We start from the raw sequence: 25,534 nt of genomic DNA, 5'->3' as shown, positions 1-25,534 counted from the left end.
GGATCTTTGACAAGCATTTTTGCAGTCTGTTCCTAAAAACAACAGAGCGCTCCTGTCACATAGAGGATCTTTGACAAGCATTTTTGCAGTCTGTTCCTAAAAACAGCAGAGCGCTTCTGTCACATAGAGGATCTTTGACAAGTATTTTTGCAGTCGGATCCTAAAAACATCAGAGTGACCCTGCCATATAGAAAATCTTCGTTAAGCATTTTTGCAGTTGCTCCTATAAGTAGAGCACTCCTGTCATATAGAGGATCTTTGACTAGCATTTTTGCATTAGGTTGCAAAAAAGAGCAGAGCGTTCCTGTCATATAGAGGATATTTGACTAGCATTTTTGCAATAGGTTCCAAAAAAGAGCAGAGTGCTCCTGTCACATAGAGGATCTTTGATTAGCATTTTTTGCAATAGGTTCCAAAAAAGAGCAGAGTGCTCCTGTCACATACATGATCTTTGACACACATTTTTGCAGTAGGTTCCTAAAAACAGCAGAGTGACCCTGCCATATAGAAGATCTTTGTTAAGCATTTTTGCAGTTGCTCCTTTAAATAAGTAGAGCACTCCTGTCATATAGAGGATCTCTGACAAGCATTTTTGCAGTAGGTTCCAAAAAAGAGCAGAGCGCTCCTCTCATATTGAGGATCTCTGATAAGGTTTTTACAGTAGGTCCTTTAAAACAGCACAGCACTCCTGGAACCAGCAGATTGCTCCTGCTGTATAAAGGATCTTTGACATGGCTTTTTGCAGTAAGTTCCCCAAAAACAGCAGAACGCTCCTATCATATATAGGTTCTTTGAATAGGTTTTTTTGCAGTAGTTCCTAAAACAGCAGAGCACTCCAGTCCTGCAAAGGGTCTTTGATGAGCCGTGTTTTTTCAGTACGGTTCTCAAAAAACCGCCGAGCGCTCCCATAAAATCAAGGATTTTTGCCTTTCATGGACATTTTAATTTATGGCATTAAATACGAAATGAAAACAACAAAAAGGGCCACACCCCTTAGCTTTCTGAAAAAGTGGTCCAATGAACAAAATAGTTTGAATATTGAATGTGATACCTTGATATTATACTGTAGGTCATAAAGAATCATACTATGCATCAAGTCCAAAAAAGTCAAACAATACAAAAGAATATAAATAATAACATTTATAAGCTTTGCAACATTAGAGACTATTGGTAGTGGTGTGTAAAATATATAATCATTTGTTTTTATTGAGGTATTAATTCAACAATATTTGAATTATTGTATGTATTGTATACAATAATATAGATTCAATATACTGACACTGAAGTATCTTTCCTTTTATTACTATTATTATTCATCTCTCACATCAACCATTCATCACATGACACACACAATTCTTCATAGAACAACCCCCAAAAAACAACAGGGATGATCCAGTAGGTCATATTTCCCCCTTGCCCTTTATGTTGTATCAACAAATGTACACATGTCCCTGGAAAAAGGATGGTAACAATAATTATTTCCAATAACAATATTAGATTTCATAATAAATACTCATTGTACATGAACACAGGACGGCTTTTTCAACGTCATCCCACACACACACACACACACACACACACACACACACACACACACACACACACACACACACACACACACACACACACACACACACACACACACACACACACACACACACACACACATTCTTGTATTTCTTACCTTCTTGAGACCTCCGATAAATGCTTACCTCTTTAGGACCACCCTTTCTAGATATATAAAGATTTGTATTTGCAACATTAATAATATGTACATACTATGCAAATATAAAAAAGGTAAGCTTTTAGTTTTTTTGTTTTGTTTTGTTTGTAATTGTTTTTTATTCTTCATTATTCAGTTTAAGTTATTACAGTATGTCTCTATATCCACAATTTTAAAAAAAAAACATTTTTTAATTAATTTTGGCCAAAGTGACCACATTTCAATTTCTTACACACACTTGTTATTTCATATGTTGGCCAGAGGTAGAGCACTTTTAAAAGCGACACACAGTCAATTTGAAAAATCCCTCCTTTTTGGGACCACCCTCATTTTGACAGATTTCACCACCAGGGGGTGCAAATGAGATCTCAATGTTTTGTTTTTTAGTAATGTGCTTAAGGCCGATGACAAAGGAGTGCCGCACTTTGGGCAACCCAGCTGTAGAAGCTAACTGTTAATGGCCACTATCGTCTTAGTATTGTAGTGTATTTATTCATCCTATGGTCACATATGGGTTGTCTTACGTCAGCACCGGAAGTCGTAAAATCAGCTGTTCGCCTGGCGGGTTTTTTCGGGGATGAATAGGGAAATCTTTTTTAGCTGCCGTCTTGTTTTATCATACATTGCTGCCTTTGCACCTGTCAATGTTTACCTTTGTATGCACATTAAATCAACAAAAAAAATCCTGACTTTGGAGCAATGTTCACAGACTCTAGTATCTGGCTCTCTATTAGATTGCAATGGTTTTCCGTATTGGGACCATGATTTATGTCCTAACTTGTTCCCCGGTCCTCACATGAAGGTACTTTTCCTTGTTGATGTCTCAAAAAGGGTAGAAATACAAGAACACACACACACACACACACACACACACACATTCTTGTATTTCTTACCTTTTTGAGACCTCCGAAAAATGCCTACCTCTTTAGGACCACCCTTTCTAGATATATAAAGATTTGTATTTACAACATTATTGATATATACATACTATGCAAATATAAAAAAGGTAAGCTTTTAGTTTTTATTTTTTTTGTTTGTTATTGTTTTTATTCTTCATTATTTACTTCAAGTTATTACAGTATGTCTCGATATAAAACATTTTTTTATTTCTATTTTTTAATACATTTTGGCCAAAGGGGGCGCATTTCAATTTCTTACACACACTTATTACAAATGTTGACCAGAGGGGGAGCACTTAAATTTTTTACACACACTTGTTATTTCATATGTTGACCAGAGGGGGGGCACTTTTGAAACCGACACACAGTCAATTTGGGAATAGGGAAGTCCTTCTTTAGCTTGTTTTATCATATATTGCTGCCTTTGCACCTGTTAATGTTTACTTTTGTATGCACATTAAATCAACAAAAAAAAATCCTGACTTTGGAGCAATGTTCACAGACTCTAGTATTTGGCTCTCTATTAGATTGCAATGGTTTTCTGTATTGGGACCATGATTTATGTCCTAACTTGTTCACCGGTCCTCACATGGAAGGTAATTTTCCTTGTTAATGTCTCAAAAAGGGTAGAAATACAAGAACACACACACACACACACACACACACACACACACTTAACCAGCACTGTCAGCCCATGGCCACAAACAAGTGTTCAGGTCCACAATGATTTGTCAGCTGCAAGTGGTCCACTCAAACAAAGCTCTCCAAAGCGTCCCCTGGTACTGAAGTGTGTGTTGGGTTCCATGGTCCTGTTTGAACATGAGCTTGAAGTTCCAGACGTCCCATAAATGTCGAAGCATGCGAGCAGAGAGCAGAGGAGGAATGTTTACCCAGGACATGTCACACATTGTAGAAGCCGTGACCACACATTGCCAAGTAGACATGATGAGAAACACTCATGGAGTCCTGGAGGGAGCTTTGGGACGAAAAAAAGTGGGAAGTACTTCAAATTTCAAAAGTCTTGGTATTGTGAGAATAATGTGGTGTTTTTTTTTTCACAAAAATTAACAACACAAACCGTCTAAGACCAGCAGACTTTGTTTGCTGTAGTAAAAAGTATTTTACTGTATTATTATTATGCATACACTATGTATTAATAATCTAATATTTCTTATTATATATATATATATATATATATATATATATATATATATATATATATATATATATATATATATATATATATATATATATATATATATATATATATATATATATATATATATATATATATATATATATATATATATATATCAGTGATGTGCAGTCACTAGAGGCAGGTGAGGCGGGGCCTCACGTGCCATCGTGGAAAGAAAAAAAATGTAAAAAGAAGAAAAATTAATTAAATTGTTATATGTATCCAGTGATTATACTATAAAGTTATTTTCCATTTAACTTCACCAGTTTTAGATTATTTTTTATTCAAAATCGCTGAATTTTCACATTTGCCGTTCAAATACTGAGAAGAGACTTGCTGTGATCAGCAGCCAGTTGAGGCACGTCACTGCGTTGTGCCTCAACATGGATTGCGGACTCGGCTAACTGCTGGCCTGCTGTGCAGTGAGACCGTATTGCTATATGAATTATATTATACATTTCCATAGTTTAGTTAGCTGAGGTATATAATGTACAGTGTATTTTGTCAACAACTGTATGTGTGTAACGTATTTCTTGTGCTGAGCAATCATAAAACGGCTGCAAAGATGCACTAGCTGAGGCTCGCAGTAATCCCGCCTCCTGGTGGTAGAGAATGCACCCCCGTGTGTTATATCAACTAAAGCCCACACTTAAACTTTCCACGTGCAAGATTGAATCTATTTAAAAAAGTTATTTAATAAGAAGCCAAAAGGTGCAAAAACAATAATGTTCGTGTTGGAGGAGTTGTGAATGACTGCAGGGCCACAACATTAGGTACACCTGCAGACTGCAGCACGGATTTCATATTTCATTCATTCACAACTCCTCCAACACGAACATTATTGTTTTTGCACTTTTTGGCTTCTTATTAAATAACTTTTTTAAATAGATTCAATCTTGCACGTGGGAAGTTTAAGTGTGGGCTTTAGTTGGTATAACACTCCCGTCAGGGGGTGCAATCTACGGCGGGGGTGCATTAATCCAGCACAACATCTGCGCATGGACTTCATTTATAAGTAAAGGTAAGACCATAATAACGTTTTTTTAAATAAATGTGCTTTTTTGTGTGCTACAGTTTGTATGTGTAAAGTTAAAGTTAAGTTAAAGTACCAATGATTGTCACACACACACTAGGTGTAATGAAATGTGTCCTCTGCATTTGACATATCCCCTTGATCACCCCCTGGGAGGTGAGGGGAGCAGTGGGCAGCAGCGGCGGGAATCATTTTTGGTGATTTAACCCCCAATTCCAACCCTTGATGCTGAGTGCCAAGCAGGGAAGAATGCTGGTATGAGCTTTTAAACATAACCCGTTAACTGCTGCCAATCAAATGGTGAATAAGATACTCTTTAGGGTTCAAATGTTTGTAAATCTGACTGTGATGAAGTCAGTGCCTCACCAGCCATGAACCTCACCGCACGTCACTGATATATATATATATATATATATATATATATATATATATATATATATATATATATATATATATATATATATATATATATATATATATATATATATATACATATATATATATATATATATATATATATGTATATGTGTATATATATATATATATATATATATATATACTGTATATATATATATATATATATATATATATATATATATATATGTATATATATATATATATATATATATATATATATATATATATATATATATATATATATATATATATATATATATATATATATATATACATATATATATATATATACTGTATATATATATATATATATATATATATATACTGTATATATATACTGTATATATATATATATATAGCTTGTAGTGTTGTCCCAATACCAATATTTTGGTACCGGTATCAAAATGTATTTCGATACTTTTCTAAATAAAGGGGACCACAAAAAATGGCAGTATTGGCTTATTAGGGTACAATAAATATATGTTTATTATTGCAATTTAGTCCTTAAATAAAATAGTGAACATACTAGACAACTTGTCTTTTAGTAGTAAGTAAACAAACAAAGACTCCTAATTAGTCTGCTGACATATGCAGTAACATATTGTCATTTATCTACCTATTATTTTGTCAACATTATTAAGGACAAGCGGTAGAAAATGTATTATTAATCTACTTGTTCATTTACTGTTAATATCTGCTTACTTTCTCTTTTAACATGTTCTACTACACTTCTGTTAAAATGTAATAATCACTTATTCTTCTGTAGTTTGATACTTTACATTAGTTTTGGATGATACCACACATTTAGGTATCGATCCGAAACCAAGTAGTTACAGGATCATACATTGGTCATATTCAAAGTCCTCATGTGTTCAGGGACATATTTCCTGTTGTGATGCCAAAAAAATATCAATGTAATCATAGTAGTATCGACTAGATATGGTCCTGTACTTGGTATCATTACAGTGGATGTCATGTATTCTGTTTTTATTTACCATTTACAAAACGTGACAACTTCATTGGTTTTGGGTTTTGTACCAATGTATTCGAAGAAAATTCACCACATTTTCCTCATAATATTAGGAGTATTTTCATAATAGTTGTAATTAAGTGTGAGTCATTTGTAAAATTTAAAAAAAAAAATTAAAAAAAATTTAAAAAAAGGTTGAGAGTAAAAGACTGAATGAGTTAGGATAGGAAAGGCTTTGTCCAAACAATAGAAAAAAATAAATTGTGATATCATTCCTTTTTTTGATGACTCAAACGCCTATGGTGGTTGCCAGAAAGAGTTTTGAAGATGAAAGTGGAGGCTTAGGGAGATGTCCAAAGAGTGCTGTGGTGAATTAGTCAGCCAGCACAAAGAAGGAAAGATGGCAGAAGGAAGTCAAAGAGCATTCTTGAATGACGTTTGCAGGAGAGATGAGGTGAGAAAGAAGTTGGCCAGTGAGCAAACTGCAAGGCTGTGAGTGGTGCCCTGGTGCCCTGACCATGATGCTGGCTTGTAAGGCTCCACACCTTAAAGGACGCTCAGAAGGGCACACAAGATGGTTTCCAGTCAGTGTTGAAACGACATGAAAAAGTGGCTAAGTGGTCTCCTTATTACGTGTACTGTTGTCCACAGAGGGCGGCGGACGGCCGCTTCCCACACAGAGGAACCGTGTGGTCCAGATTCTGTCCCTCCACGTCCATGTCCATCAGATTGGGTCGTGTGGAGTTGGCGCCGCTGTCCGCCGACCCCGGGGGGCTGTCGCAGCTGCTCCCCGGCGACGAGCTCAAGGTCCTGGAGAGAGAGCCCAGCTTCCACGGGTCGGCTCTCATGCGGGCCGGAGTGGGCCGGGGTCGGGCCACGAACTCCAGCGTCTTGGGTCTCTCCAGGGGGCTGATGAGGCACAGAGGGGCCGGGTCGGGGACGGGCGGCGCGGGGGCCTTTCGGCGCTGGGGGACCCGGAAGAGGGCAGAAGGGTCTGGGAGACTAGGGACGTCCGGGGTGTCCAGCACACCTGGGAGACCGGACACAGGTGAGGATGTATCAGCAGTCATTACAATCATGGCATCGCATGAGATAGCACGGCATAGGATAACGTAAAATACATTTGTATTTGCATTTTTACATAGTTACAATTAGTTACCGGTGCTAGTATAGTACCACGATACTAATGAATCATATTTGGTACTATACCGCCTTTGAAAAGTACCGGTTCCCCGCCCACGTCGTGACATTGCTGATTTTACGAGCATGTTCGGCAGCGCACACACACAGAGTACTTACAAACAGACACAGTGTGTAGACAGAAAAGGGAGAACTGACACATTCAAGATAAAGGAGAAGTTATAACACTGAAACACCCTCAGGAAGAGGTGCTTTTAAGACATGGCTAGCTAGCTAGCAGCTAAAGTCCATCCGCAGTCGGCATTGTTTTAGCTAAATCACTAATCCTTGTCTCCATGGTGACAAATAAAGTACGTTTCTTACAAGTTACATTATCACTGCAGGACGAGGAATAGCTAAACATGCTTCACTACACACCGTAGCTCACCGGCATCAAAATGTAAACAAACGCCATGGCCTGACATCCACTGTAATGATACCAAGTACAGGAACGTATCTAGTCGATAGACACATGAGGACTTTGAATATGACCAATATATGATCCTGTAACTACTTGGTATCAGATCGATACCCAAATTTGTGGTATCATCCAAAACTAATGTAAAGTATCAAAGAAGAGAAGAATAAGTGATTATTACATTTTAACAGAAGTGTAGATAGAACATGTTAAAAGAGAAAGTAAGCAGATATTAACAGTAAATGAACAAGTAGATTAATAATCAATTTTTACAGTTTGTCCCTCATAATGTAGACAAAATAATAGGTAGATAAATGACACAATATGTTACTGCATACGTCAGCAGACTAACTAGGAGTCTTTGTTTGTTTACTTACTACTAAAAGACAAGTTGTCTAGTATGTTCACTATTTTATTTAAGGACTAAATTGCAATAATAAACATATGTTTAATGTACCCTAAGATTTTTTGTTAAAATAAAGCCAATAATTCAATTTTTTTTGGGTCCCCTTTATTTAGAAAAGTATCGAAAAGTACCGAAAAGTATCGAAATACATTTTGGTACGGGTACCAAAATATTGGTATCGGGACAACACTAGTTACAATATTATTAAAGCAAAAACAACATTTTGTGTATAATAGATTATTGACCCTACTTCGCTTTTACAATACAAATATAATATAATTCAATTCAATACAATAGAATAAAATGGAATAAAATGAAATTCAAATACAGAACATTTCCTAAAATTAAAGCTGCAAGCAGCGATGGACGGGACCTACTTTGAGGGCTCATAAAATCCAAACCGGAGCAGTAATTAAAACTCTTTCATCAACTGTTAATCAGAAGGGTTCAATCTCTCTCCAGTGCTAATTTGAAGCTGACACGACAAACACGCTCAGAGGAGATAATGTTTGAAAAAAGGTGACTGTTTTTACACAACTTTTGTTTTGAAGGGGGAATTGCAAACTTCCTGTTGATTTTTGCTGGGGGTTGTCAGTGCATGAAATATAGGTCTAAGTGAGACCTACATAGAGGTTTTTGTTTCATGTCTCTACGACATTACTACTGGGAGTTACAGGCAGTTGTCTGTGTTTTCTTCCTAGGGGGCGCTAGAGCGTAATTTTGAGTTTTGGGGTTTGGTTTTTTGATTAGATCACAATTTTCGCCAGTCCTGATGTGTGTGTCCAATTTGGTGAGTTTTGAAGCATGTTAAAGGCCTACTGAAACCCACTACTACCGACCACGCAGTCTGATAGTTTATATATCAATGATGAAATCTTAACATTGCAACACATGCCAATACGGCCGGGTTAACTTATAAAGTGCACTTTAAAATTTCCCGCTAAACTTCCGGTTGGAATTGTCTATGTATGATGACGTATGCGCGTGACGTCACGACGGCAACGGAAGTATTCGGACCCAATGTGTCACCATACAAACTGCTCTGTTTTCATCGAACAATTCCACAGTATTTTGGACATCTGTGTTGGTGAATCTTTTGCAATTTGTTTAATGGACAATGGAGACTGCAAATAAGAAAGTTGTAGGTGCGATCTGTGTATTAGCGGCTGGCTGCAGCAACACAACCAGGAGGTTGTGTTGTGTTTGAGCTGGATAGCAGGCGCGCTACCGTGAGTACAGCTTTGGCTTCCAAACATTTGATCGCTTGCCCGTACGTGCGTGTCGCTATGTGCATGTCACGTACGTAACTTTGGGGAAATATATGTTTCTTGCCGACTCTGATGGCGGCCGGGTTGTTGTCGAAAGCTACAACGCCCGCCGCCGCTCCGTAGCTAAGTTGGCTTCAATTGTTAAAGGCCTACTGAAACCCACTACTACCGACCACGCAGTCTGATAGTTTATATATCAATGATGAAATCTTAACATTATAACACATGCCAATACGGCCGGGTTAACTTATAAAGTGACATTTTAAATTTGCCGCTAAACTTCCGGTTCGAAACGCCTCTGAGGATGACGTATGCGCGTGACGTAGACCGGCGAACACGGGTATGCCTTCCACATTGAAGCCAATACGAAAAAGCTCTGTTTTCATTTCATAATTCCACAGTATTCTGGACATCTGTGTTCGTGAATCTGTTTCAATCATGTTCATTGCATTATGGAGAAGGAAGCCGAGCAAGCAAAGAAGAAAGTTGTCGGTGCGAAATGGACGTATTTTTCGAACGTAGTCAGCCACAACAGTACACAGCCGGCGCTTCTTTGTTTACATTCCCGAAAGATGCAGTCAAGATGGAAGAACTCGGATAACAGAGACTCTAACCAGGAGGACTTTTGACTTGGATACACAGACGCCTGTAGAGAACTGGGACAACACAGACTCTTACCAGGATTACTTTGATTTGGATGACAAAGACGCAGACGTGCTACTGTGAGTATGCAGCTTTGGCTTTTTTTTGCGTATGTACGTAACTTTTTTTAAATATATAAGCTTTATGAACCTTGGGTTAGGTGAACGGTCTTTTGGGCTGAGTGATTGTGTGTGTTGATCAGGTGTTTGAATTGTATTGGCGTGTTCTATGGAGCTAGGAGCTAGCAGAGGAGCTAGGAGCTAGCATAACACGTACCGTACCGTACGTGCGCGTCACGTACGTAACTTTTTAAAAATATATAAGCTTTATGAACCTTGGGTTAGGTGAACGGTCTTTTGGGCTGAGTGATTGTGTGTGTTGATCAGGTGTTTGAATTGTATTGGCGTGTTCTATGGAGCTAGGAGCTAGCAGAGGAGCTAGGAGCTAGCATAACAAACACGCAGGTGTTATTATGCAGGATTAATTTGTGGCATATTAAATATAAGCCTGGTTGTGTTGTGGCTAATAGAGTATATATATGTCTTGTGTTTATTTACTGTTGTAGTCATTCCCAGCTGAATATCAGGTACCGTGAGTATGCAGCCTTGGCTGCTAAACATTCGATAACTTGACCGTATGTGCGCGTCACGTACGTAACTTTTTAAAAATATATAAGCTTTATGAACCTTGGGTTAGGTAAACGGTCTTTTGGGCTGAGTGATTGTGTGTGTTGATCAGGTGTTTGAATTGTATTGGCGTGTTCTATGGAGCTAGGAGCTAGCAGAGGAGCTAGGAGCTAGCATAACAAACACGCAGGTGTTTTTATGCAGGATTAATTTGTGGCATATTAAATATAAGCCTGGTTGTGTTGTGGCTAATAGAGTATATATATGTCTTGTGTTTATTTACTGTTGTAGTCATTCCCAGCTGAATATCAGGTCACCCCCGGCTCTCACAGCATCTTCCCTATCTGAATAGCTTCAACTCCCCACTAGTCCTTCACTTGCACTTTACTCATCCACAAATCTTTCATCCTCGCTCAAATTAATGGGGAAATTGTCGCTTTCTCGGTCCGAATCTCTCTCACTTCATGCGGCCATCATTGTAAACAATAGGGAACTTTGCGTATATGTTCAACTGACTACGTCACGCTACTTCCGGTAGGGGCAAGCCTTTTTTTTATCAGATACCAAAAGTTGCAATCTTTATCGTCGTTGTTCTATACTAAATCCTTTCAGCAAAAATATGGCAATATCGCGAAATGATCAAGTATGACACATAGAATAGATCTGCTATCCCCGTTTAAATAAAAAAAATTCATTTCAATAGGCCTTTAAGCTTCGCCAAGCTGGAAATTATTAACCGTGTATTTACATGTTCATGGTTTAATAGTATTGTTGATCTTCTGTCTATCCTTCCAGTCAGGGTTTTTTAAAATTTTGTTTCTATCTGCATTTGAGCCCAATGCTATCACGTTAGCTCCGTAGCTAAAGTGCGTCAACGATGTATTGTCGTGGAGATAAAAGTCACTGTGAATGTCCATTTCGCGTTCTCGACTCTCATTTTCAAGAGGATATAGTATCCGAGGTGGTTTAAAATACAAATCCGTGATCCACAATAGAAAAAGGAGAGTGTGTGGAATCCAATGAGCCCTTGTACCTAAGTTATGGTCAGAGCGGAAAAAGATACACCCTGCACTGCCTCTCTAGTCCTTCACTCTAACGTTCCTCATCCACAAATCTTTCATCCTCGCTCAAATTAATGGGGTAATTGTCGCTTTCTCGGTCCGACTCTCTCTCGCTCCATTGTAAACAACGGGCAATTGTGAGGAATCCTTCCTCCTGTGACGTCACGCTACTTCCGGTATAGGCAAGGCTTTTTTTTAATCAGCGACCAAAAGTTGCGAACTTTATCGTCGTTGTTCTATACTAAATCCTTTCAGCAAAAATATGGCAATATCGCGAAATGATCAAGTATGACACATAGAATGGATCTGCTATCCCCGTTTAAATAAAAAAAAAACATTTCAGTAGGCCTTTAAGGGGGTCAAATTACAGCTCAATAGCGGTATAATAATAAAACGCTGGAAATGTAATAGGGTCCTTTGTCCCAAAGGGACTCTGTCCCTAATACTGTAATTAATTTATTGCAGATTAGTTTCGCTAGAATCAAGTATATTTTAGGGCTTGACTTAATACATATTTATCTTTATAAATAAAATGCACTAAAACCAAAAACAAAACAGTTGATGTCTTTTATAAAATAAAATAATATATAAAATAATAAAATTAATTGTATGTAATTAAATACTCTCAGGATATTACACTATTTGTTACTGAATGAATGAATGCATTTAAAGTTAAACATGAATAATCTTACCTTTATTAGTCCTAATGCTGGCTGCCCCGGGTGGAGGCGGCATGGGCATGCTGCCGTCAGATGGCGTCCTGCGGTGGACCAGAGTTTGCGCTCTGGGTCGTATGGCGCCGTCAGACGGCGTGCGTCGGTGGCCCCTTTTCACCGCCATGGCGGCGGAGACGTGTGTGGGCGTGAGCGACTGGTTGGGCTCCTTCTTGAAACTCTCTGTCCGTAAGTCCAACAGCGGGTTTAGGCAGGGGGCCGCCGGCGCCGGGGTCAGGGCGAAGTCGTCCGGGTCGGAGGGGAGGAGAGACTTGGTGGAGTTGCAGTCGGAAAGCGAGGACAAGGAGAGGAGCGTCACTGAGGGCGAAGGGTCCAAGCAGGCCAGGCCTGAGTCGGGATGTCGGGAAAAGGACAAGGAGAGGTTCCTGCTGGGGGGAGACGTGCTGCGACAGAAACGTCCCGTTCGCTGGAAAAGACTTTCTTTCTTCTTCCTCTGCTCCTCTCTGAGGTCCTGCTCGTCTTGGAGCACCTGGACACAACAACACCGTCACACCACAGCCAAAGAAGAAGAAGAAGGTCATAACAAAAAGCAGCTTTAACATGAAAATACAGGCTGGAGTTACGCACAAAAAGTGTAACATTGACAGGAAAATGTTTCCACAATACAAAATAAGATAACATGAGAGTTTTTCCCCATGTTTTGTTAATATTACCAGAAATATGTGTCCAAATTCACACATAAAGTCTCTTTAAATAAAAAAAAAAGTATCTCATAGACTTTATTTCTGTAATATGACAACATTATGTTTCCTCATAATATATATATGTCGATAAATACAACATTTTCTATTAAACTACGACTTTTTTCTAGTAAACAATGCTACATTTTATTCCTGTAAAATCAAGAAATGTTTCCTTATCAATTTACTACTTTTTGTTGTGTGGGCTAAATATTTCTATTAGAGGTTTAAAAAAAAAAAACCAGAAGACAAAACATTTTCATTTAATTTCATTATTATAATTTCTTTTGTATTTTTGTATTGTATTTAATTTAATTTTTGGTATTTTAAATGTATTTATTTATTTATTTTTGGGGGGCGGGGAGGGAAGAGAAAAAAAAGCGTCTGTTTTCTCATTACCAGTATTATGATTTCCCTATCAAATGAATAAACAAATATATATATATATATATATATATATATATATATATATATATATATATATATATGTTTAAAAAAAAAACAGAAGACAAAAAGCTGCCTACAAACAAACAAAAATCCCTATATTTTGCCCGAGACCTTCGATCCCTCAGGCGGTACTGCATCAAAAAGCGACATCAGTGTGTAAAGGATATCACCACATGGGCTCAGGAACACTTCAGAAAACTACTGTCAGTAACTACAGTTGGTCGCTACATCTGTAAGTGCAAGTTAAGACTCTACTATGCAAAGCCAAAGCCATTTATCAACAACACCCAGAAACGCCGCCGGCTTCGCTGGGCCCGAGTTCATCTAAGATGGACTGATGCAAAGTGGAAAAGTGTTCTGTGGTCTGACGAGTCCACATTTCAAATTGTTTTTGGAAACTTCTGGATAAGAGGAAAAGAACCATCCAGGCTGTTATGGCGCAAAGTTCAAAAGCCAGCATCTGTGATGGTATGGGTGTGTATTAGTGCCCAAGGCATGGGTAACTTACACATCTGTGAAGGCACCATTAATGCTGAAAGGTACATACAGGTTTTGGAGCAACATATGTTGCCATCCAAGCAACGTTATCATGGACGCCCCTGCTTATTTCAGCAAGACAATGCAGAACCACGTGTTACAACAGCGTGGCTTTATAATAAAAGAGTGCAGGTACTAGACTGGCCTGCCTGTAGTCCAGACCTGTCTCCCATTGAATATGTGTGGAGCATTATGAAGCCTAAAATACCACAACGGACTGTTGAACAACTTAAGCTGTACATCAAGCAAGAATGGGAAATAATTCCACTAAAAAAGTGTGTCTCCTCAGTTCCCAAACCTTTACTGGATGTTGTTAAAAGGAAAGGCCATGTAACACAGTGGTAAAAATTCCCATGTGACAACTTTTTTGCAATGTGTTGCTGCCATTAAATTCTAAGTTAATGATTAGTTGCCAAAAAATATTTAGTTTTCCAGTTGGAACATTAAATATCTTGTCTTTGCAGTCTATTCAATTGAATATAAGTTCAAAAGGATTTGCAAATCATTGTATTCTGTTTTTATTTACCATTTACACAACGTGACAACTTCCCTGGTTTTGGGTTTTGTCGATGATTTTAACGAGGTTTGATTCAAACTTTTAGATAGGAAGTTGCACACAAATAAATAATAAACAATTTTAGTATTAAAACCGCTATTGTGTTCACTGAAGGAATGAAAATGGCTTCCTGATAGTTCCACAATTATGAATAATAATTGTATAGTTCTGACCTGCAGTTTTCCCAGCTGCAGCAGGTCTTGTCCCAGACCCACTGAGGCCAGCAGCGAAGCACAGCCCAACAACAACAAGTCACTCTTCTTCCTCTGGCTGCAGCGTCTCAGCGAGTCCTGGTGGTTGATGGCGGCTCCAGCACCTGTAGAACCTTGCGTGGAGCTGGCACTCGATGACCCCACAGTAGCGGAAGCCGCTCCGGACCCCAAGGCGCTCCACAGGGACCCCGAGTCCTCAGCGGCCCCGTTACTGCTGGTCTCGGAGGGCTGCAGGGAACCTGGGGACTCCTGGAACTCACAGCTCTCCTCTGAGACATGAAAAGAATGAATATTATTATAAGTGAGGCTGGATTGAGTTGAATAGGAAATATGTGACTGACCCATTTCACTGAGGCTGGAGAAGCCGACTGTCATAGGAGCGTGCTTGGGAGACTTTCCAAGGTTTGGTGCGCTGGACGACCAAACCTTGCTGCCCTCGCTGAGTGACTTCAGTCTGAAAATAGTCCAGAAAATAGAAAAAATGACAAACAGAGAAGAAATGTGAAGAACTTTTGCATGCAATATTTCAATGCCACAAAATAGTATATTTTTTTTTACCATGTATCATTTTAAAATGATTCTTTCTGGTAATGTTAATGTAAATCTGTAAAATGTCAAAATTACAGTAATTATAAAATGATTGCTATTACATCATCACGTCAAATAATGATATAGATAATTACCATTAAACACAAAACATTCAATAAGTACAATACAGGCCAAAAGTTTGGACACACCTCATTCAATCTTTATTTTCATGACTATTTACATCGTAGATTGTCACATCAAAACTATGAATGAACACATGTGGAGTTGTGTACTTAACAAAAAAAGGTGAAATAACTGAAAACATGTTTTATATTCTAGTTTCTTCAAAATAGCCACCCTTTGCTCTGATTACTGCTTTGCACACTCTTGGCATTCTCTCCATGAGCTTCAATCAATTTTATAATTGTCCATGTCCGAATTGCAATGCATCTAAAATCGATGATTTCCCCCACCTCTATTATGATATGCAGCTATACTACTACTAATGATCATATATTTGTTTGTCCACACAGAAGAGCAGGAAAGAGAAAGAAAGGTTTCACTCGCGATACATTTATAAAAATATTGCATTAAGTACCCCTACATGCACTAACTACCCCTACATGCACTAACTACCCCTACATGCAGAGAGTCGTTGGGACACCATTACCTTCTACTATGCACAACATGTAGGGATGGGGCTAAAAAGTAGGGTGTAATGTGACTAGGGCTAAGAAAAGTAGGGTGTAATGTGACTAGGGCTAAGAAAAGTAGGGTGTAATGTGACTAGGGCTAAGAAAAGTAGGGTGTAATGTGATTAGGACTAAGAAAAGTAGGGTGTAATGTGACCAGGGCTAAGAAAAGTAGGGTGTAATGTGACCAGGGCTAAGAAAAGTAGGGTGTAATGTGACCAGGGCTAAGAAAAGTGGGGTGTAACGTGACTAGGGCTAAGAAAAGTAGGGTGTAATGTGACTAGGGCTAAGAAAAGTAGGGTGTAACGTGACTAGGGCTAAGAAAAGTAGGGTGTAACGTGACTAGACCTAAGAAAAGTAGGGTGTAATGTGACCAGGGCTAAGAAAAGTAGGGTGTAATGTGACTAGGGCGAAGAAAAGTAGGGTGTAATGTGACCAGGGCTAAAAAAAGTAGGGTGTAATGTGACTAGGGCTAAGAAAAGTAGGGTGTAATGTGACCAGGGCTAAGAAAAGTAGGGTGTAATGTGACTAGGGCTAAGAAAAGTAGGGTGTAATGTGACTAGGGCTAAGAAAAGTAGGGTGTAATGTGACCAGGGCTAAGAAAAGTAGGGTGTAATGTGACTAGGGTTAAGAAAAGTAGGGTGTAATGTGATTAGGGCTAAGAAAAGTACGGTGTAATGTGACTAGGGCTAAGAAAAGTAGGGTGTAATGTGACTAGGGCTAAGAAAAGTAGGGTGTAATGTGATTAGGACTAAGAAAAGTAGGGTGTAATGTGACCAGGGCTAAGAAAAGTAGGGTGTAATGTGACTAGGGCTAAGAAAAGTAGGGTGTGATGTGACTAGGGCTAAGAAAAGTAGGGTGTAATGTGACCAGGGCTAAGAAAAGTAGGGTGTAATGTGACTAGGGCTAAGAAAAGTAGGGTGTAATGTGACCAGGGCTAAGAAAAGCAGGGTGTAATGTGACCAGGGCGAAGAAAAGTAGGATGTAATGTGACCAGGGCTAAGAAAAGTAGGGTGTAATGTCACTAGGGCTAAGAAAAGTAGGGTGTAATGTGACTAGGGCTAAGAAAAGTAGGGTGTAATGTGACTAGGGCTAAGAAAAGTAGGGTGTAATGTGACCAGGGCTAAGAAAAGTAGGGTGTAATGTGACCAGGGCTAAGAAAAGTAGGGTGTAATGTGACTAGGGCTAAGAAAAGTAGGGTGTAATGTGACCAGGGCTAAGAAAAGTAGGGTGTAATGTGACCAGGGCTAAGAAAAGTAGGGTGTAATGTGACTAGGGCTAAGAAAAGTAGGGTGTAATGTGACCAGGGCTAAGAAAAGTAGGGTGTAATGTGACCAGGGCTAAGAAAAGTAGGGTGTAACGTGACCAGGGCTAAGAAAAGTAGGGTGTAATGTGACTAGGGCTAAGAAAAGTAGGGTGTAATGTGACCAGGGCTAAGAAAAGTAGGGTGTAACGTGACTAGGGCTAAGAAAAGTAGGGTGTAATGTGACTAGGGCTAAGAAAAGTAGGGTGTAACGTGACTAGGGCTAAGAAAAGTAGGGTGTAACGTGACTAGACCTAAGAAAAGTAGGGTGTAATGTGACCAGGGCTAAGAAAAGTAGGGTGTAATGTGACTAGGGCAAAGAAAAGTAGGGTTTAATGTGACTAGGGCGAAGAAAAGTAGGGTGTAATGTCACTAGGGCTAAGAAAAGTAGGGTGTAATGTGACTAGGGCTAAGAAAAGTAGGGTGTAATGTGACTAGGGCTAAGAAAAGTAGGGTGTAATGTGACTAGGGCTAAGAAAAGTAGGGTGTAATGTGACTAGGGCTAAGAAAAGTAGGGTGTAATGTGACTAGGGCTAAGAAAAGTAGGGTGTAATGTGACTAGGGCTAAGAAAAGTAGGGTGTAATGTGACCAGGGCTAAGAAAAGTAGGGTGTAATGTGACTAGGGCTAAGAAAAGTAGTGTGTAACGTGACTAGACATAAGAAAAGTAGGGTGTAATGTGACTAGGGCTAAGAAAAGTAGGGTGTAATGTGACCAGGGCTAACAAAAGTAGGGTTTAATGTGACCAGGGCTAAGAAAAGTAGGGTGTAATGTGACTAGGGCTAAGAAAAGTAGGGTGTAATGTGACTAGGGCTAAGAAAAGTAGGGTGTAATGTGACTAGGGCTAAGAAAAGTAGGGTGTAATGTGACTAGGGCTAAGAAAAGTAGGGTGTAATGTGACTAGGGCTAAGAAAAGTGGGGTGTAATGTGACCAGGGCTAAGAAAAGTAGGGTGTAATGTGACCAGAGCTAAGAAAAGTAGGGTGTAACGTGACTAGGGCTCAGAAAAGTAGGGTGTAACGTGACTAGACCTAAGAAAAGTAGGGTGTAATGTGACCAGGGCTAAGAAAAGTAGGGTGTAATGTGACTAGGGCGAAGAAAAGTAGGGTGTAATGTGACCAGGGCTAAAAAAAAGTAGGGTGTAATGTGACTAGGGCTAAGAAAAGTAGGGTGTAATGTGACCAGGGCTAAGAAAAGTAGGGTGTAATGTGACTAGGGCTAAGAAAAGTAGAGTGTAATGTGACTAGGGCGAACAAAAGTAGGGTGTGATGTGACCAGGGCTAAAAAAAGTAGGGTGTAATGTGACTAGGGCTAAGAAAAGTAGGGTGTAATGTGACCAGGGCTAAGAAAAGTAGGGTGTAATGTGACTAGGGCTAAGAAAAGTAGAGTGTAATGTGACTAGGGCTAAGAAAAGTAGGGGGTAATGTGACTAGGGCTAAGAAAAGTAGGGTGTAATGTGACTAGGGCTAAGAAAAGTAGGGTGTAATGTGACCAGGGCTAAGAAAAGTAGGGTGTAATGTCACTAGGGCTAAGAAAAGTAGCGTGTAATGTGACTAGGGCTAAGAAAAGTAGGGTGTAATGCAGACCTGGGCATTCTGCGGCCCGCGGGCCGCATCCGGCCCTTTGTGCGTCCCTGTCCGGCCCGCGTGAGGCCAATTATAAATTACAAAATACATTTAAAAAAGTATCTATGTCGAGTGTGCAATACAACGGTGCTGCTTTTGTTTTGAAAATCGTTATTTGTATTACTTCCGTGTGGACGTATGCGTGTGCGTGATTGTGTGTGAATGTGAACAGCTGCAATCACAAATTACAAAATAAAGTTGAAAAAACATCTATGTCGTGCGCGCAATACAACTGTGCTGCTTTTATTTTGAAAAGTATTATTTATGGGCGTGTGTCCGTGTGTAACCTGCGAGTGAAGGTGCACATGCAGCGACAAGTGATGCACGGTTTACACCCGAGACGCTAAAAAGAGAAAAGTTGATGAGGAATGGCGTGTTTTCAAAAAGACATGGACTGCAAAGCAACGTTCCCTCTAAGGTGCGTGCCTGCGCAATTGCGCACTGCTCAAGCGTCTGCTGCGCGCAGCAAATATATGCCGCGCACCAAATCAAATCCCATCTGAATTCTAAACAAAATAAACATACTTATTCTATGTAATTATGCAATGCAACTTTGAGTGACAGTGACAACAAGCGGCTTTAACGGTGTTCGTCAACACCGTTCAATTGAACACCGTTCAATTATTGTAACGTCTATCGAGATGCTTCGAGGACAGGAATTATATCGATCACTTTATTGAGCAAAACTGTTTATATTCGGACATAACCACACCAAAAACATGAGTAAAACTCTTCTATCTCGAAAAACTAGTCATTTTCTGCCGTACAAACCAGGCCAAAACCAACTTGTCATCTGTCACCAACACGCATACTAAACCACTGGTGCGTTTAGGGCCACACAAAAAGTCGGACAACTCAAACACCACACAAAGTTACACTATGACTCCTCAGTCATATGTGTGCTTATTTTACTGTCATTTATTATTAATGTTAATTTATTTATATTAGTCATGGAATGCTGTTACACACACTATGTTGAAGTATTACTATTATTATTAATTATTATTATTATTATTATTATTATTATTTATCTTACGGTATATATCAAAAATATTATTGAGCAAAATTTAATTGAAATATTGTCGATGTGGCCCTCCAGCAGTGCTCGGGTAGCTCATGCGGCCCCCGGTAAAAATTAATTGCCCACCCCTGGTGTAATGTGACTAGGGCTAAGAAAAGTAGGGTGTAATGTGACTAGACCTAAGAAAAGTAGGGTGTAATGTGACTAGGGCTAAAAAAAGTAGGGTGTAATGTGACTAGGGCTAAGAAAAGTAGGGTGTAATGTGACCAGGGCTAAGAAAAGTAGGGTGTAATTTGACTAGGGCTAAGAAAAGTAGGGTGTAACGTGACTAGACATAAGAAAAGTAGGGTGTAATGTGACCAGGGCTAAGAAAAGTAGGGTGTAATGTGACCAGGGCTAAGAAAAGTAGGGTGTAATGTGACTAGGGCTAAGAAAAGTAGGGTGTAATGTGACTAGGGCTAAGAAAAGTAGGGTGTAATGTGACTAGGGCTAAGAAAAGTAGGGTGTAATGTGACTAGGGCTAAGAAAAGTAGGGTGTAATGTGACTAGGGCTAAGAAAAGTAGGGTGTAATGTGACTAGGGCTAAGAAAAGTGGGGTGTAATGTGACCAGGGCTAAGAAAAGTAGGGTGTAATGTGACAAGGGCTAAGAAAAGTAGGGTGTAACGTGACTAGGGCTAAGAAAAGTAGGGTGTAACGTGACTAGACCTAAGAAAAGTAGGGTGTAATGTGACCAGGGCTAAGAAAAGTAGGGTGTAATGTGACTAGGGCGAAGAAAAGTAGGGTGTAATGTGACCAGGGCTAAAAAAAGTAGGGTGTAATGTGACTAGGGCTAAGAAAAGTAGGGTGTAATGTGACCAGGGCTAAGAAAAGTAGGGTGTAATGTGACTAGGGCTAAGAAAAGTAGAGTGTAATGTGACTAGGGCTAAGAAAAGTAGGGTGTGATGTGACTAGGGCTAAGAAAAGTAGGGTGTAATGTGACTAGGGCTAAGAAAAGTAGGGTGTAATGTGACCAGGGCTAAGAAAAGTAGGGTGTAATGTCACTAGGGCTAAGAAAAGTAGGGTGTAATGTGACTAGGGCTAAGAAAAGTAGGGTGTAATGTGACTAGGGCTAAGAAAAGTAGGGTGTAACGTGACTAGGGCTAAGAAAAGTAGGGTGTAATGTGACTAGGGCTAAGAAAAGTAGGGTGTAATGTGACCAGGGCTAAGAAAAGTAGGGTGTAATGTGACTAGGGCTAAGAAAAGTAGGGTGTAACATGACTAGACATAAGAAAAGTAGGGTGTAATGTGACTAGGGCTAAGAAAAGTAGGGTGTAATGTGACTAGGGCTAAGAAAAGTAGGGTGTAATGTGACCAGGGCTAAGAAAAGTAGGGTGTAATGTGACTAGGGCTAAGACTATGTAGGCGAGCTGTAATCCTTGTTCCCTACAGTATATTTCCACACCACCATGTGAGAACATGAGGGCGACAACCAATCCCGTTCTGCCCGACAAGGTAATGTCCCTGACGGCATGCTTCAACCAGTCCTACTACAACAACCACAACCGTTGGTGTTGTTTCCAATACACTCACTTTTCCTCGCCGCCCACCCTCTCCCTCTGGTGGGTGGAGCTGGGACCCCACGTGCGTCCTTTCTTCTTGCCGCCGGCTATGTCTTCCTTCTTGCACACGGCACTGCGGCCCCAGGTCAAGCTGCCATCGCTGGGGGTCACTGACACACACATGTTGAAAAATCAATCAATCAACCAATCAATGTTTACTTATATAGGCCCTGAAGCAGTGTTTTTCAACCTTTTTTTGAGCCAAGGCACATTTTTTGCGTTGAAAAAATGCGGAGGCACACCACCAGCAGAAATCATTAAAAAACAAAACTCAGTTGACAGTAAAAAGTCGTTGTCGCAATTGTTGGATATGACTTTAAAGCATAACCAAGCATGCATCAATATAGCTCTTGTCTCAAAGTAGGTGTACTGTCACCACCTGTCACATCACACCCTGACTTATTTGGACTTTTTTGCCGTTTTCCTGTGTGTACTGTTTTACCTCTTGTCTTGCGCTCCTATTTTGGTGGCTTTTTCTCTTTTTTTGGTATTTTCCTGTAGCAGTTTCATGTCTTCCTTTGAGCGATATTTCCTGCATCTACTTTGTTTTCGCAATCAAGAATATTTCAGTTGTTTTTATCCTTCTTTGTGGGGACATTGTTGCTTGTCGTGTCATGTTCGGATGTACTTTGTCTTTGCTCCACAGTAAGTCTTTGCTGTCGTCCAGCATTCTGTTTTTGTTTACATTGCAGCCAGTTCAGTTTTAGTTTCGTTCTGCATAGCCTTACCTAAGCTTCAATGTCTTTTCTTAGGGCCACTCACCTTTTGTTTATTTTTGGTTTAAGCATTAGACACCTTTTTACCTGCACGCTGCCTCCCGCTGTTTCCGACATCTACAAAGCAATTAGCTACCTGCTGCCACCTACTGATATGGAAGAGTATTACACGGTTACTCTGCCGAGCTCGAGACAGCACCGACACTCAACAATAACACATCATTTGCAGACTATAATTACTGGTTGGCAAAAAATATTTGAACCCAAATAGGTGAGATTAGATAATCTCCCACGGGACATCAGACTGTATCTCACGGCACACTAGCGTGCCGCGGCACAGTGGTTGAAAAACACTGCCCTAAAGCATGAGTGTCTCAAAGGGCTGCTCATGAAAGCAAATCCTCATCTGGAGTGGAAATTTTTTGGCATAACAGGTAACCAAAAATAACACAAATCAGAATAAATCCCTTGTTGTTATTATTATAAGGTAGTCACTCTATAATAAATGTTGCTCTCACGTCGTATTGCTCTCAAACGAGGTATGACCCCCGGGCTGGCGGGCGGCGTGGTGCTCTCGCTCCCTTGCATCTTCCTCTTGTCCACACTGGGGGACGCCTGCACCGTGATCTTATGCTCAAAACCTTGACACAAGAAAAGACATGCAAATGAGCCACACTTTAAAGAAAAAAAGAAGAAGAAAAAAAGGTTGTTGTTGCAAGTTGAACCCACCAGAGGGTAGACTGATGCCATCTCTAGACAGCTTGAGCAGCCTGTTCTTCTTAAAGTGACCCTTCCTCTTCTTCACGCTGGGCTTCTCCTGGTACATCTGGTGGATGATGATGTTCAGCTCTCGCTCCACGATGTCGATCTCGCGCTCTGCCAGCTCCTGTTCTCTCCTCCTCAGCTGCTCCTCCTGCTCCCTCTGCTCCTCGGCCGCTCGGGCCAAGGCCTCCTCCCAGGACCTCAGCTCCTGAAGAGACGGGTTTGTTAGCGCCTCCTCTCACACTTCCTTCTGCATGTTGCTGAGGTGTTTAAACAAACACTTTGCAGGCACACAATGACAAGGTGAGATGTCACCTATGAAGAATTCATGGGATTTATTCACCTGGCAACATAACATTCCAAATGTAATCCTGTAATATCACACCATTATTCTTCTAAAATAATACACTATCTTTTTCTCATTAATTGTCATTTAAAGCTGTTTATCATCATTTTACAATTTTAATACATATCCTGTATATGTGTTCTCCAAAACCATTAATAATATAGACATATACAGTATATACATACATACATACATGTATATATATATATATATATATATATATATATATATATATATATATATATATATATATATATATATATATATATATATATATTAGGGGTGTGGGAAAAAATCGATTCGAATTCGAATCACGATTCTTACGTTGTGCGATTCAGAATCAATTCTCATTTTTAAAAAATCTATATATTTTTTTAATTTTATTTTATTTTTTAATTGTATTTTTTATTTTTTATTAATCAATCCAACAAAACAATACACAGCAATACCATAACAATGCAATCTAATTCCAAAACCAAACCCGACCCAGCAACACTCAGAACTGCAATAAACAGAGCAATTGAGAGGAGACACAAACACGACACAGAACAAACCAAAAGTAGTGAAACAAAAATGAATATTATCAACAACAGTATCAATATTAGTTACAATTTCAACATTCAGTGATTAAAAATCCCTCATTGACCTTATCATTAGACATTTATAAAAATAAAAATAAATGAACAATAGTGTCACAGTGGCTTACACTTGCATCGCATCTCATAAGCTTGACAACACACTGTGTCCAATATTTTCACAAAGATAAAATAAGTCATATTTTTGGTTCATTTAATAGTTAAAACAAATGTACATTATTGCAATCAGTTGATAAAACATTGTCCTTTACAATTATAAAAGCTTTTACAAAAATCTACTACTCCGCTTGCATGTCAGCAGACTGGGGTAGATCCTGCTGAAATCCTATGTATTGAATGAATAGAATATTGTTTTGAATTGGGAAAAAATCGTTTTTGAATCGAGAATCGTGTTGAATTGGAAAAAAAAATCGATTTTGAATCGAATCGTGACCCCAAGAATCGATATTGAATTGAATCATGGGACACCCAATAAAAGCCCTAATATATACATATATATATATATATATATATATATATACACACACACACACACACACACACATATATATATATATATATATATATATATATATATATATATATATATATATATATATATATATATATATATATATATATATATATATATATATATATATATATATATATATATATATATATATATATATATATATGTATATATATATATATATATATATATATATATATATAAATGATAAATGATAAATATATATGTATATGTGTGTGTGTGTGTGTCCTGGGCATGACGTTAAAGCGCATCCGGCAGTGGAGGCTCCTCTATGGGGTTAACTCCTTTACTACTGTTACCCCAGGTGGCCCTTGGCAAAGGCCTAGTACCTGACTGCCCCCTAGCCAGGGATACGGTGAAGACCTCAACGGCGGAGCAGGCGGAAGACGGTAGCTGTATGAACCACCACAACGGCTGCGATGGCGGAAGAAGGCACCCCCACATCCATGTGGGCCCAGTTATGGGGAAATAACAACCCAAGACCTCACCGGTGGAACAGGCGGAGGATGATTGCTAACCCTATGGAGCGTCACAACAGCTGGGATGGCGGATGAAGGCTGCAGCAGAAAAGGGTCTCCAGTCGTCTTGGACTCCATGCAACTGGACCCTGACCCGGATCTGTCAAGGATCGTGTGTTGACTGTCTGTGCACCAGTCTCCCCACGTTAAACAAAGTCACGCACAGGCATCCTCCATAATGGGATACCCCCCTACCAGGAGGATCGTCATACTCACTTCGAGTGACCGCCCATATAGTTGAGGTAGTAGAGCGGAATATACGTTAGGTCAGGAAAAAACACAGAGGCTATAT

At 39.4% G+C, this 25,534-nt stretch overlaps 1 protein-coding gene across 2 annotated transcripts in view; it reads right to left on the bottom strand.

Moving 5' to 3' along the window:
• Positions 1-827: 827 nt before the first annotated feature.
• Positions 828-25,534, bottom strand: part of map3k10 (mitogen-activated protein kinase kinase kinase 10) — a 111,396-nt gene continuing 86,689 nt past the window's right edge. The window contains exons 5-11 of one of the 2 annotated variants that reach the window (XM_062060237.1): positions 23,218-23,458; positions 23,007-23,129; positions 21,744-21,882; positions 15,348-15,460; positions 14,968-15,275; positions 12,533-13,043; positions 828-3,598 (exon numbers count right to left, since the gene is read on the bottom strand). In XM_062060237.1, coding sequence (XP_061916221.1) covers positions 3,579-3,598; positions 12,533-13,043; positions 14,968-15,275; positions 15,348-15,460; positions 21,744-21,882; positions 23,007-23,129; positions 23,218-23,458 — 1,455 coding nt within the window. In that variant the 3' untranslated portion in view covers positions 828-3,578. Of the gene's footprint in view, positions 3,599-5,634; positions 7,271-12,532; positions 13,044-14,967; positions 15,276-15,347; positions 15,461-21,743; positions 21,883-23,006; positions 23,130-23,217; positions 23,459-25,534 lie in introns of those variants that run through there. The other variant, XM_062060236.1, reaches the window with a different exon arrangement.

This window comes from Entelurus aequoreus, linkage group LG10, assembly GCF_033978785.1.
Source record: "Entelurus aequoreus isolate RoL-2023_Sb linkage group LG10, RoL_Eaeq_v1.1, whole genome shotgun sequence".
NCBI lineage: Eukaryota > Metazoa > Chordata > Actinopteri > Syngnathiformes > Syngnathidae > Entelurus > Entelurus aequoreus.
The sequence above is the reverse complement of the archived record's forward strand: the minus strand, read 5'-3'. Positions and strand labels throughout refer to the sequence as shown.